The sequence below is a fragment of the Podospora pseudocomata genome, chromosome 7 (genome assembly GCF_035222375.1).
Source record: "Podospora pseudocomata strain CBS 415.72m chromosome 7, whole genome shotgun sequence".
In the NCBI taxonomy this organism is placed as follows: domain Eukaryota; kingdom Fungi; phylum Ascomycota; class Sordariomycetes; order Sordariales; family Podosporaceae; genus Podospora; species Podospora pseudocomata.
Window position 1 is genome coordinate 882,118 of NC_085891.1, and position 13,033 is coordinate 895,150.

Below are 13,033 nucleotides of genomic sequence, written 5' to 3' on the forward strand. Positions count from 1 at the left end.
AATTCCAGGGGCTCCAGGGAGCTGCCCCACCTGCCGACGCTCCGGCTCGGCATTTTCCCTGCACCTTCTTTATACGGAGGCTCAACCTTCCCGATGAGGACGGGAGTCGAAAACATATAAAGGCTTTCCCGGCCGTTCTAAAACTATAAACCGGGAGCATGGTTTCTATGAAATTTTCTTCTCATTTAGTCTGGTTACTGCCTCCCTGAACACATCCACTATCGACAACCCCAACCCTAACTTTCAATACTCTGTCTCTTACAACAATCTATCTACGTCTACGTCACTGCTTCTCAAGGGATGGGATCCATGGCTCGGCCTCTGCCGTATTCAACACTAAGACTTATTTACAATCATCCTTATATACAACAAATACGTCAATGTATCACCAAACCGACTGCCTCCTCGGACGTTGCCATTGGCCTTGTCTTTTTCTCTTCTTTTTTGGTCTGACTCTCTGTAATAACTGTTAGCTCATGTTCACTTCTCAAGCAGTCCAGCCTCAAGCAACTCACCTTGTACTTCACTCTCTCGCTACCATCAGGCATCTGGACAATCTCATGCTGGATATGGTATCCAAACGCGGGCAGCACCTTTGCCCAAATCAGCCAGTATGCCGTCCCGATCGCCAACAGACTCGTACCCAACGTGGGTACGACGTAGTACGGCAATCTCTCCGTCGTGAACACCTGGTTCGGAATGAACGTCGCCGCCTGCACAAACAGCAACGACACCGTCCAGAAAATCGTCAACAAGGGCGAGCTCCGGAAGGTAGTCCTCTGCTCCGCCCAACGCTCCGAGGGCGTAAAGTTCAGGTACACCAGCCCAACAGCAAGAAGGATCTTGATCCAGTTCGAGCTGTACACGAAGACGTTGGTGACAAAGGTGTACACGTCTGACGTCTGCGAGGCAAGGATGAAGACTGTTGTCACAATCCAGTGGAGAAAGATGGCACCGGATGGAGCATTGAACGGCCAGTCACTCGCCCAGAACCGTGACCATGGCAAGACACCCTCCTTGGCCAACTCCTGCTTCACACGAGGCATGGCGAACGACTGGGCAAACACGTTGCCCAGCGAGGAAAACCCGATAAACAACGGCAAAACCCTCTGAACGAAGACGCTCTTCCCCCAGACGTTCTCGAAAAACTGAGCAGCGACTACCACTCTCGAATTGGCCATCTGATCTTTCGTCATGGCAGAAAACTGATTCAACCGTGTTAGTCCCCCTTTTGATACAAAACAAACCAACAGGGAAATACTCACATAAGCAATATTCGCCAACACATACAACACCGTAACGATACTAATCGCAATGGGCGCCGCTCTCCTCAACGTGGTCGGCGCATTCCTCACCTCGGTCAACACATAGTTTGCATTCTCCCACCCTCCATACGAGTATAGCACCTGCAACAGCCCCAACGCATACCCCGCCGCTGTCTGCGCCATTGGCGGACCAGTATCTAGCGTCCTCGCATTCGCAGTCTCCATTTCCGGGCCATTGAAACTCGAAAAGTTACTCGGCTCCGGCCTCGGACTGGCCGTCTTTCCCGCCAATGCCGCAAAACCAGTGCAGACTAACAGACTCAGCAACACCAACTTGAAGGCCCCCAACCCGTTGCTGAGCCAGATACCCCATCTTGGGGCAAAAGCGTGGATGAGACAGACGACCGTGATGGCTGCAACGGCGATGCCTCGGGTGAGCCATTGGCGCTCGTCTTCGGGGTCGTTGATGTTGGGCTGGAGCTGCTGGCTTCGGAGGTATTCCTCATTGCCGCTGCTACCTTTGGCGGCGCGGAGAAGGTAGGAGCTGAAGGAAATCGAGTTGGCGGTGGAGATGGCGAAGAAGACGAACTGCACGGCGAAGATGCAGGTTGCCAAGTATCTTGGCCGTTGGTAGACGCGCTCGAGGTAGACTTTTTCGCCGCCGGAGCGGGGGAGGGCGGTGCCGTATTCTAGGTAGACGAAGAGGCTGGGTTAGAGAGGGGTTAGTATTTGACTGCTGAGAGGAGAGGTAAGTGAGCTTTAGTGGTGTTTGATCATACCCGCTATAAAACATGTCAGTCATCGTCACAAAAAGGGGATCTATAAGAGGGCAGGCAGTACACACCAAAAAGTCATAATACCCCCCAGCACCCAAAACAGCAACGTCATCCCCACGCTGTTGATACTGAGAATGATACTACTTGGCGTGCTGAAGATGCCGGCTCCCACCACCCGGTTGATGATTAGGAAAGCGGTCGACCATGTCCCTAGCTTGCGTTCTTCTGGGTAAACGAAGTCGTGGTAATCATCGGAGGAATTGTCGTCGTTGGGACCACCGCGGCTGCCGCCGTGGCCGTTTCCACCGGGGGAGGAGAGGCCGTTGCTGTAAATTGTGCCGCGGTAGGTGTCTAATTCGAGACCGTTGGGGGATTGGGAGCCGTCGATTCGGTCTTTGGAGGTGATGGGCTGGGTGAAGATCTCTGGTTCTTGCATTGTGGTTGGACTGGCTGAATTCCTCACCACACACCGAGTGGTGATGTGGAAGGGAAAGGGGCTGAGCTGAGCCGAGCTGCTGGGGGATTAAGATTGGTGATAAGATTGGGGTGCGAGTAGTGCTCGGTGAACGAGTTGATATTTTCGGTAGCCTGCCTGGCCTCTCACTCACTCCCACGTAGGGTGAGTGGTGATGAGGCTGGGTGGTTTAGTGGTTGGAAATGTGGGTTGGGTGAATCTGCCTGTGTGGTGGTGCTGTGTAGATATGAGCTGGGATCTGGGTCAAGTACACCGTGAGACAAGTGGGCTGAGACAGGTTGTGTCTATCGGCGCTTGTTTCTTTCTGCCTAGATCGCTAACAAAACTGACGTCAAGTTGCTGGTGTAGTTCGATCCGTCTCTTCTCAATCGAGTCCTCGGTCAAGCAACGAGCCTCACTTTCAACATCCTCTGGCTGTGCTGTGGTGTGCGTGCCGGGTATCCGTACCCGCATTCAGTGGCGCGTCCTTCTTGCCCCGTCCTGCAGCAACAAAAGTACAAGATGTGATAAGTCTTCGGTTCTTCATATGGCGGTATTCAAAATGGAAATTATCTTGTCAAAAGTCGGTGACAAGGCAGATTTGTACATTGAAAAGAAAGACAGATCGTTGAAAGTGAAAATGAAAATATAGGGGAGAGAGAGAGAGAAGGCGAATTGATTGATGAGAGGTTCAGCTAGACTAAACCCAGCTCCCCGGTCATGCTCGAAATCCAGCCAAGCCAAGCCTTCCCGCCTGGCTGCGCTCCTCTTGTCGGTTTTTTATCACTATTATCATGCTTTTGGGTTGGGTTGGTTGCAGCAGAGGGGACCGCCAGCGAGACGCAGCCAATGATGGACCCTTGTCGACAATTTTTGGATTCTTACCTCTTGGGTGCTTGATGCGACGCTGGCCTTCCCACGAGATGCATGACTTTTTGGGACTTTGTGGAAATGGAACCCAGAGGTTTGGGCCGTGCCGTGCTTGTGATCTGACAGGAGTGTGGAATTTGACCTTGATTGCGGTGATAAGGTGAGTTTTGGAATTTGATGTTTGGTCAATGAGTGAGTGTGAATGGATTTCATTCAAAACTCCCAAGTGTAATTACGGGCCGCTGCTAGACCCCTACTGAAACATCCCAACGGCGTCCAAGCACGCTCGGGTAATCTCTCCCCGCCTCTCATCTCAGCTCCAGCCTTATCTTCAACTTGCTCCTTTTTTCAGAATATATTATCTTCAGTGTACATATAAAAATCCCATGTCTCATGAAACAATCCATTCTTCCATCCCGGAAAATCAGTACCATTATTTGTGGCCCTCCACGCCACCATGCCATCTCAAAACTCACCTCACCTCGACAGGGCCACCACATGGCTCGCTTAACATTTTCTTATTGTTCGTCCCCTCCTCCCCAGCTGTTCAGATTGATCGGCGCGCGCCTCCTCGCGGTGGTGCTCCTCGCCCATAGTGGGGCCGCAGGAAAGGACCAGTAACCAGGAACCCAACAATGCTGGTGGCCTGAGACGAAACTCATATCATCAAGCACAAGCACGTAGACGAAATTCATGAACTTCTGGATTTTGGCCAGGATCATGATCAACCAGAACTGCTGGTCAAAGAAGTTCCAGGCTGTGGAACGTCTGGTTATCGAAGAGGAAAGAAACACTTGCTACCGTCGGGCGGCAGGCGGGGCGCTCCCGGGCGGGACACTCGCCCGTAATCAGCCAGTTCAAAATCTGGGGAAGAACCCTTGCCCCGCTTTTCTCCTCTCACAGGCTTTTCGGCTGGTGTTGGTTTTGTTGACCGAGGAGTTTGAAATACTGCAGAACACCGCCTCATCTTGTGGAAGTCGGTAACTGAGTTTGGTAAAGCTTTGATCTATCATTCAGGTTTTGTGTAGGATTTCTTGACTCAGGTTTGGATATTTCCTGGAGTGCTGGGACGGAAAAGGCTGTGCCGCTTTTGCCTTTGACGGTGATTTTCGTCGGGGGGGTTGTTGATGGGTAGGAGTTTTCGTCCCATGTGCAAAGATATTAGCAGGATCGCTATTGTCATTGCTCCGGTAAGCTGCTCCCATCTTTCGACTTGCTTCGGCTTGTACCCGATCGTTCACACAGACATTGCTCCTGCCTGTAGTTACATACCTGAATCTTAGATCTCATAAGTAAATTGCAAAAAATGGTATAGTATGTTATGGTATCGTACCCCAACCTGACCTTATGAACCCCCGTCCCATCTGTGCCTATACAAGATAAGAAAAAATCCATCGCTATCTCTCGTCCGATGTATATATACCATCCCCTTGGATAGGCCGACTCTGTTCATAATATATGACGTTTCACATGATGTATGTTCCTTCCGTCTCTCTGCTGCTTTGTACCTCACCGTGTTCATATACCCCCCCCACGCTCGGACGATTTGTTGCCCCTAATCACATCACCAAAACAACTCCCTGGCTTGTCGCCCGTGTAAACCACCCGTGCTCGTCATCTCTTCTTGTATTTGTTCTAATCGCTGGCGTTCTCGTCGCCGTTGGTGAAGGACTTCTTTCCATTTTTGGACAAAGTTGTCTTGACCTGCGTGCTCTCTTGTTAGTATTCGTCACCAGAAAGTGAGAAGGGACAAGAGACGTACTTGGCGAGTTCTCAAACTCAATCTCAAAAGTCTTGTACAAATCGTACTTTTCCACGTCTTCCTCCCCTTGTTGACCATTGATGTCTAATCCAGCAGGCTCGGAACCTATGCCTTTTTCCATATGTGCTGTTTATTGTCAACTTCATTGCCTTGCATTTCCAGACGAAAGAGGATAGGCATACCTTTCACCCCCGGCCACCGTGACACCCTCCTTGTAAACGGCCCCGGCCCCTTTCTTGGTTTCAACTTCACAATCGTCTGTCCTTCCAGCTTAATATCCAAATCATCGGTGACTAATTCCCCAATCAGTCAGCACAACCCCCCCAAATTTCGTCCGAGCACAAACAGCAAACTTACTAAACAAAGTGATGTACTCCCCCGAACGTCCCAAATAAACCATCAGCCTTGAACTGCTGGCTACTAATCTCTCCCTCAACGGTCCACTTAACGCCGTCCCAGCTGTTACAAAACTAGCCACTTCTGCTGATGGCCCCCCGCCACTTCTCCTTCCACCTTCGTTACTCTCGTGCCAGATCTGCAGCCTAACCCCAGAGTACTTCTCTATCTCCCTCGACCCGCTTTTGTTTAACGTGACCAACTTAACACTTTGGATATCAAGCACCACCTTCTGACTTGTCAGGCGAGCCTGAAAGTCGAATAATGCCGCCGGTTTGTCAAACTGATATATCCCGCTTGGTCTTCCTGTTCCTGCCTGCGAAAAAGATGACATATACCCGCTTCCCGGGCCCTGTTCTGATTCCCTATCGCGGATGTAGACCACGTTTGGGAGTCGTTGATCATAGGCATATGCTGGGACGAGTTGGGCATTGATGGATTTCACTGTTGGTTCTTAATCAGTATCTTCCGTCTGAACTACTGCCGGAAGAGGGGGGGCACAAACTCCAATATGTTTCTGACTCTTTTGGCGCTTTACAGTGGAACCGAAGGTCGTTGGTCAAGTTATTTCTAAAGACCTTTAAGACGCCCTCCTGCCATATTGGGTTGGTGAGAGAATGGGCGGATCTGACCGGGCTGTTTCCACTTTATTAGCTTACTGGACACCTCATGTTTCGTTTGGCGGTTGGAGAAGCATACCCATCAAACACCAGGTCCTCCCCTGGCAACACATTGTCCCTCCCCGTGCTCCCCCCATCGCTCGACATCATCGACGGGGCCATTCCAGGGGTTCCCGCTACATCGGTAGTGCTCTGCATCGGGTGCATCACCACCACCGGCGTCAAAGTGTCATATTCCCCTCCCCCGCCATATTCCTGCGTTGGTGTTGCCCCAAAGCTAGCGTAACTCGGCTGTCTTGCCACAACAGACGGTGATGCTACGTAATCCGATGTAGGCACATGGTGATACAGCGGCGGGTAGTGATGGTGTCCTCGAATCCCTGGTCCGTTGTAAAACTCCTTCTCTACTTCTGAAGGCGATGGCGTCGGGGGTGATAGAGGGTCTGATATCCTTCGTGGATGCGGGTGAGACTGGTTGTAATATTGGTGGAGATAGTTCGAGTTGGAGGACGAGTACGAAGATGACGTAGGCAGTGTTGCCAGAGTTGGTGAGAGTGATGACGCTGATGGGCTGCTCGATACTATTGGTATTGACTCCCCTAGGAGTGATGGTAGGCCAGTCGTCGTCGGCGGCAGTTGGCGGGAGGCGTTGACTGCTTGTTGCGTATAGCCGACGTAATCGGGGCTGGTCCAGCGTGTCTGATGTGGGTTCCCACTCCCAGACGACACGGATGACGTGCGAGCATGGTGGGCATGTTGGCTTGAAGGCTCCAAGTACTGCTGTGGTGACGACGGCGGGTGCTGTTGTGTTTGCGATATGGAACCCCTGGGTGAAGCCGTTGTACTTCGCGGGGTTGCCGGCGCCACTCCGGGGACGCCCATGTAGGGATCCGTCAAGGCTTCGGCCGCTTGCACCCCGCCATCTGACTGTCCGTACAAAGGGTTGACCCCAAAATGGTTGGTGCCGACGCTGAGCTGGGCCATCATCGTGCTGGCTTCATGAATCGGGCTCTGGGGCGGTGGTGGTTGTGGTTGTGGTGGTGGTGGTGGGTTATGCCTTCGAGGGGAGGAGTGCGAATGCGAGTTGGCATTCGACGGCGACCTCCCCCATGTCGCAAATGTCTTAAAGGAGAGTGAGCTCGAAAGAGAACTGGCAACCGGCGGCGCGCGGCTTGCTATCGGCGGCGTCCTCGCAGTTGGAGCGGCTTGATAACTTGGGGGACTGGCAGACGGAGGTGGTGTAAAAGGGGCCGAAGCGGAAGCAGACGCTGGGCTGGGGAGTTGTCCTGGTGCGGGATCGGGAAGCTCTTCTAACCGGTAGCGGCGGCCGTTTGGTGCGATGATGATGTTGCGATCAACAAACTGTAGGGTTGCGTCGATGGTCGCGCGATCAAAACCGCTGTTGAAGAGGTCCGAGAAAGGCGTTGTAGCCTCGTTGTCCACGGGGGGAAGAAGGCTGGGGGCCGCTGTGTTACGGCCCTGGGCTGGCATCATGGACGTGGATGACGCCGCGCAAGCCCCATTCGTTCTACCTGCCCTTCAACCTGCCATGGCCGTGTCGCTAGGACTGTTGTAAGACGGCGGTGATCGACACGTCGCATATGTGTTGTGCCTCTTCAGGTGTCGGTTTCTGCTCAGCCAACACGGCAGCGGTAGCGGGCATAGGCACTGCTAGCCGGCAACGGTCAAAAGCGCACTAAGATAAGAAGAGACAGGGACAAGCGAAGCAGCTTTGGGAAAGACAGGGGCAGTGACGGGGAAGTGGGAGGGAAGGCAAAGGAAACGCGCGCGGGGCGGGCAGGGCATGGCCAACCCTCCCTCCAGATTCGAAAGCGAAAAGCCGAGAAATTTCACTGGGTGCTCATGCCGATGGATGCTGCTTCCTCTCAGCTCAGCTCCATGCACCGGACAAGTTGGAGGTGACGAGATGCTGCAACCAGGCAGCGCCACCCGTCTTCATTGGGCATTGGGCAAACACAACCTCACAGTGTTGCTTCGTTAGCACCAAGCAGCAAAGTGTCGGGGACCAGGGGTCAAAAAGTGGTCTCGGTAAGGCTGAATGCCCACCTGTCGATCCGGCTCACGAGGACGGGCTTCCCGTTGTCACCTACCTATCGGCATCAGTCATGGTAGGTGTTGTAGTTACAGGCATAGTTGCGAGCACATAGTTGCAAAGTGTAGGAGGGTTCCACTAGGGGCAGACTCCGGCTATCGGAAATGGCCGTAGTGTAGCAGATGCGGCCTAATGTCTAGCCGTTCGCATTTTTGAAGGTGAGGTGGGTGACTGGTACCCATTGTGAAATCTAGAAGGGTCCAACCCGGCACATACTGAGGCGCCCTATCTGCAAGAGTGCCGAACCCACATACGAATGAGTTGGACGAAATGGTAGGTAGGTGGTGTGCTGCGTTATCTTGGACCCGACGCCCCGGCTTATCCCGTCGCCCATCAGTAACAAGCAAGAGCAGTTCTCCGTCTCTGCCGCAGACCGACATCTACGGTCATCACCCACGATACTCGGTACAAAACACAATGCTTGCTTCGTATAAACACAAAATCTAACGCGTCCCCAGTGCCATGCTCGTGTAGCTTCAACTGGCATTGCCAGGTCAGAATACTCCGCTTCATCCCATGAAAACAAAGTGCCATCCATCTCTTTCAGACCGAGATCCTCTTTGATGCTAAAGCACAAACACCGGTATACCAATGCTCCTCTGAGAAATAGCAATAGTTTTCTCCCGCTTGTCCCAAACACGCCGCCCATCCCTGGTCCATTTCCCCGTAACGCCTGCTTTCCCGTCCTTGGTTTGCAACCAGTCATTATAAGTCTTGTATCGCCGATTCAAGACCGTGAGCTCAGGCTACCTTCTTCCTCCTGCCGGCTCTCTTCTTCTTCTCGGGTGCCTCGTCCTCGCTTTCCGTCTCGGCTGCGCTCTTGGATTTGCTAGGACCTCCCTTTTTCTCTTCTGTCGTCTCGACCCTACTAACGATTTCTCTCAGAAAGTCCCATTGCTCGTCCGCCTCGACGACTTGCTTCAGCATTTGTGCTGATACTCGCTTCGAGTTCTTCTCCCGGGCTAGATCCGCGCTCTTAGTCACCATTTGCACCATAAAAAGCTCCAAAGCTTTCCCCACCGCGATAGGCGTCTGCTGTGCCACCTTGCCTACTTCTTCGTCAGCCTGCATGATGCGCTTGATCCGCGCTGTTGGGAATTTTGTCTTGACTGGGGAGGGCTCGATGGTGGGAGGTGGGGGTCGGGCAGCTGCCCCACGTTTGGGAGGCATCGTGCTTGCGGGGTTGCCGGAGTTGATGTTGCTGTTGTGGTTCGCGTCGTGAGATTCCGGTCGGCTGACTGTGCCGTCTAGACCGTGGGGTAAGCCAGCAGGTTGAGTTGTGAACGCGCCGGACGTGTAATGCTGCGCGTGAAGTGGTGTCTGTTGCTGCTGTTGCTGATGAATCGGCTTTTGTGGACGGTACTGATAATTGTCTGCGCCGTACCACGATCGGTTTTGGTATGATTGCGGCGAAGGAGCTGTGTAACTGGACGCCGAAGCGGGTTGTGACGCGGGAGCAGCGGACTGGGGGATATAAGTTGAGTAGGTCTGTGACTGCGGTGGGTATGCGGCTCCGCTAAAGCTGGTGTTTAGGGGCGGCTGATTGGTGATGTCGCTGAGGTTCTTGGATGGTCGTACGGCTTGCGCCAAGGCCTGAGGCGGTGTCGCGAGCTGTGGTTGCTGATGTGGCGATTGTGGTTGTGGTTGTGGTTGATGAAGTTGGTAATGGTGAGAGCTTTGGTTTGCTGCTGGCTGGCCTGAAAAATGTGTACTTGAAGGTGGAAGCTTGTGTGGCCGTTGCGGAGAAAACTGTGACGGGGGTTGTGATTGTGATAACGGCGGCCAGTGCTGGGTTTGTGCTTGTTCCGCTGGCGGAGTGGGGCCCGATGAATAGAAGGAAGAGAGATCCGGACTCCGGGGAGCATAAGTGCCCTCGCCAGACATTGTAGTAGGTAATGACAATAGAAAATGTCTACCAGATGCCAGTGACCAGCGACACAATTTATGATAGGCCTGAGGCTGCCGCCCTTGCTGAGAATGGCGTCTCCTGGAATCGCTTCCGTGGACCGAGACAAGCTGGGTTTAGTGGGGTGGTTGGAGGTGGGATGCTACAAGTATTTGGGTTAATCGCTGTTCGAACAGGCCCGAGCTGTGGAAGCTGTGGCTGGACAAAGAGAGCTTCCCGTGCAGGGCGGGGCAATGGAGGGGTAGGATGGCGGGGCTAATGCAAGCTGTGCCTGCGTGAGGTGGACAGGTTGGAGACTTTTTTTATGTTGCATGCAGAGAATAACATGTGTCTGCCTTCAACAAGGCAGAAGCGGCCCAGGTTGACAGCTGGTGATATACCATAGGCAGGTATGTGCTGGGGGTTGAACCAGATGAAGGAAGGTACAAGAAGAACGAAGCTAGCCCGTAGCTGACTTACATGAACTTGGAGGAGAGGTCCGGAATGAAATATGAATCCCCTCGGGTCGACTTCAAATCAGGCTCTACCGCCGAGCCAGGCCGTCCTTGGGGGGGGGATCACCAGCGCGTTTATATGCATCCTGTCGCGCTTTCACGCCGCTTCTGCCCCACGGTCAGCAAATCACCAGGCGTGAGCTCTAACCCTATTAGGCTTAGCCCGAGCACAGCCCCAAGTCCATTTTTCCGAACATGCAGATCTTCGGTTTGCCCTGCATCACCGCTTGAGAGTCTGCCATGCTCCCCTGGATCGTCGATCATGGGAGCCTCTGTTTCTGAACGAGTTGCTGCTGTGGTCCGTCAGGAAGAAGAAGTCTTGCCATATATTCTTCTGAAACGAGGTGAGCCCTCTTTGCTCGACATGCCAGGTGCTCGACGACATCAGCGACTACCTTTCGGGTTTATCCAGCCACTCGCTCATCCCACCTTGCGTCCAACGACAAGGTAGGTTTCAGGTCCAGGTGGGGCAGGTATCAGAACGGCATTTCTGAATTCGTTTCCACTTCTCGGTTGACGTCTCTTTCATGCTCCGTCCAACTTTTGACTCTCAAACGGCCAGTTGCCATTACAACGCCAGCTTCTTGAAAGGTTAGTTATCTCTCGCCTTGTTCACACCTAGTCCCGGCGTTCATGATGACCATCAATGAGCAAACACAATAGCCAAAGACGTTGAACGGGGCATCGAAGAAACCGAGTCTCTGGCTCTGGGGTCATCGCTGCTCAAGTCCATGATGGCCCAAAATAACTTGATCTAATCTGACAGAACGTCCGCTCTAGCAACTGTTACAGCAACTGCTGCCTCCTCAAGGAATACACTGTCTAATCTCCTTGCTTATAGTTCTCAGTCCACCAAGTCGCTCATTTACATTGCTCGAAAGGAATAATGAGGCAACGGGCCAGGCGTGAATGCCGCCGACAGCAGCTTCGCTCTTGACAACGACCGTCTCCTGCACGGTACCGATGAAGTCTTCGATTTCCGAGGCAAACACCTCCTCGGTGCCATACGTTATATAAATCCCCTTTGACGGGGAAGACCGCTTCCACAAACTCATGTCTTTGCAACACCCCGGCGATACCAACGGCTCTTTCTCTGGCATTTTCCCGCCTGCAAACTGCATTCCGTACTGATGCAGTTGTTTCACGTCAAGATAGTCGCTGACGGTATTCCGGTGCCGTGTGGAAACGAGCGTCACCCACGGCGAAATGAGGACGGCCAAGGCAGGCACCGGGAGTTGACGCCCATACCCGATGCCGTTTGCCTCTTGGCTACCTAGATGCAGCAGCAAACTGAGGATCAGAGTCGCACCTGCAGAATCACCACTGACACAGACGAGTGAGGGATCTTGCACCACCTTCAGCACATGCTCGTAGCCCCGTACAGCCTCGTTGAGCTGGGTTGGAAATGCAGCGTCTGGAACTAGTGTGTACTCCAACGCAAATATGGCTGGGTTACTGTAGCCCAGAGCCTCCAGCTCCGATAACCAGGTCAGGAGAAATTCGAGATAGAAGTACGACGACCCCATCGAAAATCCACCACCTAACGACATCAGTATGGTGTATCATCGACGAGTTTCACCATCACTGGGCCCTTACCATGAGCGTAGAATAGCACAAAGTCGGGCTTCTCTTCCGGATTTTTGATCAGCCAGATGCCATGGAAGGACTCCTTCTTCACAGTCAGCCAGCCGCACAGGTAACCTAACATCTAGCCCGCAAGCTACTAACCTCGCGATGTTCCCTCCACGGAACAGGACACCTAAAATAGCCATGTCGCAACAGCCGGAACTGCATAAACGGAAGCGCAACCTCCTTGGAGAAGAAGACCCTACCGATTTTTGCAGGGACATGTTCGAATGCGTACCGGACACAGCGAATCACAAAATCCTCAAACGATGAGGCCTTCTGGACGAACAGAGACTGATTTTCAGGAGGTAAAAAGTATCTTTCTCTCATAAGCCCAACAGGTAGCTTGACCGCTTGTGATATTCAGCAAATGACCTTGAAGTGAAAATTCGGCCAACTTACAAAAGAACGGCAGTGCTTGAAGCACGCACCAGACTGTCTCGAAGAATCCAACGTGCCATATCAGCTGGGGAGCCAAGAAGACGCAATAGACCAAGCAGTCTAAATATGATACTGGTCCGAGGAGCAGCATCAGATCATGGCTTTCTGGACCGCGCGCCATGTTTTATGGGGATCTTGCTCAGGGGTTTGCTGCATTCCGGAAGGTCTGGTAGACAGTAAACTGAGTGGCACTCCCCTGTCGAGCAACCCCGCGGTGGTGACGTCGGAGGTGAATAGTCCGCAGCATCCACTGCTTGGCGACGGTTGAACGTTGAAGAGGTTTCGTATGGTAGTTGCGTGTAGTTTGTTG

General features: G+C 52.9%; 4 protein-coding genes across 4 annotated transcripts; all 4 read right to left on the reverse strand.

The window, feature by feature from the left end:
* Nucleotides 1-151: 151 nt before the first annotated feature.
* On the reverse strand, nucleotides 152-3,507 carry QC762_702480 (uncharacterized protein). The gene is made up of 4 exons (XM_062893105.1): nucleotides 2,110-3,507; nucleotides 1,266-1,974; nucleotides 516-1,205; nucleotides 152-457 (listed from the first exon to the last, which is right to left on the reverse strand). Exons 1-4 carry the CDS (start codon nucleotides 2,475-2,477, stop codon nucleotides 386-388), a joined length of 1,839 nt encoding a protein of 612 aa, XP_062739058.1. The 5' UTR covers nucleotides 2,478-3,507; the 3' UTR covers nucleotides 152-385.
* Nucleotides 3,508-4,412: 905 nt separating this feature from the next.
* QC762_702470 (uncharacterized protein) lies at nucleotides 4,413-7,637 on the reverse strand (the record flags this gene model as incomplete). The annotated part of the gene is made up of 6 exons (XM_062893104.1): nucleotides 4,413-5,069; nucleotides 5,128-5,253; nucleotides 5,310-5,420; nucleotides 5,485-5,967; nucleotides 6,029-6,159; nucleotides 6,223-7,637. 6 exons carry the CDS (start codon nucleotides 7,635-7,637, stop codon nucleotides 4,930-4,932), a joined length of 2,406 nt encoding a protein of 801 aa, XP_062739059.1. The 3' UTR covers nucleotides 4,413-4,929.
* Nucleotides 7,638-8,997: 1,360 nt separating this feature from the next.
* QC762_702460 (uncharacterized protein) lies at nucleotides 8,998-10,920 on the reverse strand (the record flags this gene model as incomplete). Its single annotated transcript, XM_062893103.1, has 3 exons — nucleotides 8,998-10,168; nucleotides 10,622-10,706; nucleotides 10,788-10,920. 3 exons carry the CDS (start codon nucleotides 10,918-10,920, stop codon nucleotides 8,998-9,000), a joined length of 1,389 nt encoding a protein of 462 aa, XP_062739060.1.
* Nucleotides 10,921-11,307: 387 nt separating this feature from the next.
* QC762_702450 (uncharacterized protein) lies at nucleotides 11,308-12,844 on the reverse strand (the record flags this gene model as incomplete). The annotated part of the gene is made up of 4 exons (XM_062893102.1): nucleotides 11,308-12,196; nucleotides 12,253-12,325; nucleotides 12,385-12,635; nucleotides 12,685-12,844. 4 exons carry the CDS (start codon nucleotides 12,842-12,844, stop codon nucleotides 11,463-11,465), a joined length of 1,218 nt encoding a protein of 405 aa, XP_062739061.1. The 3' UTR covers nucleotides 11,308-11,462.
* Nucleotides 12,845-13,033: the final 189 nt, after the last annotated feature.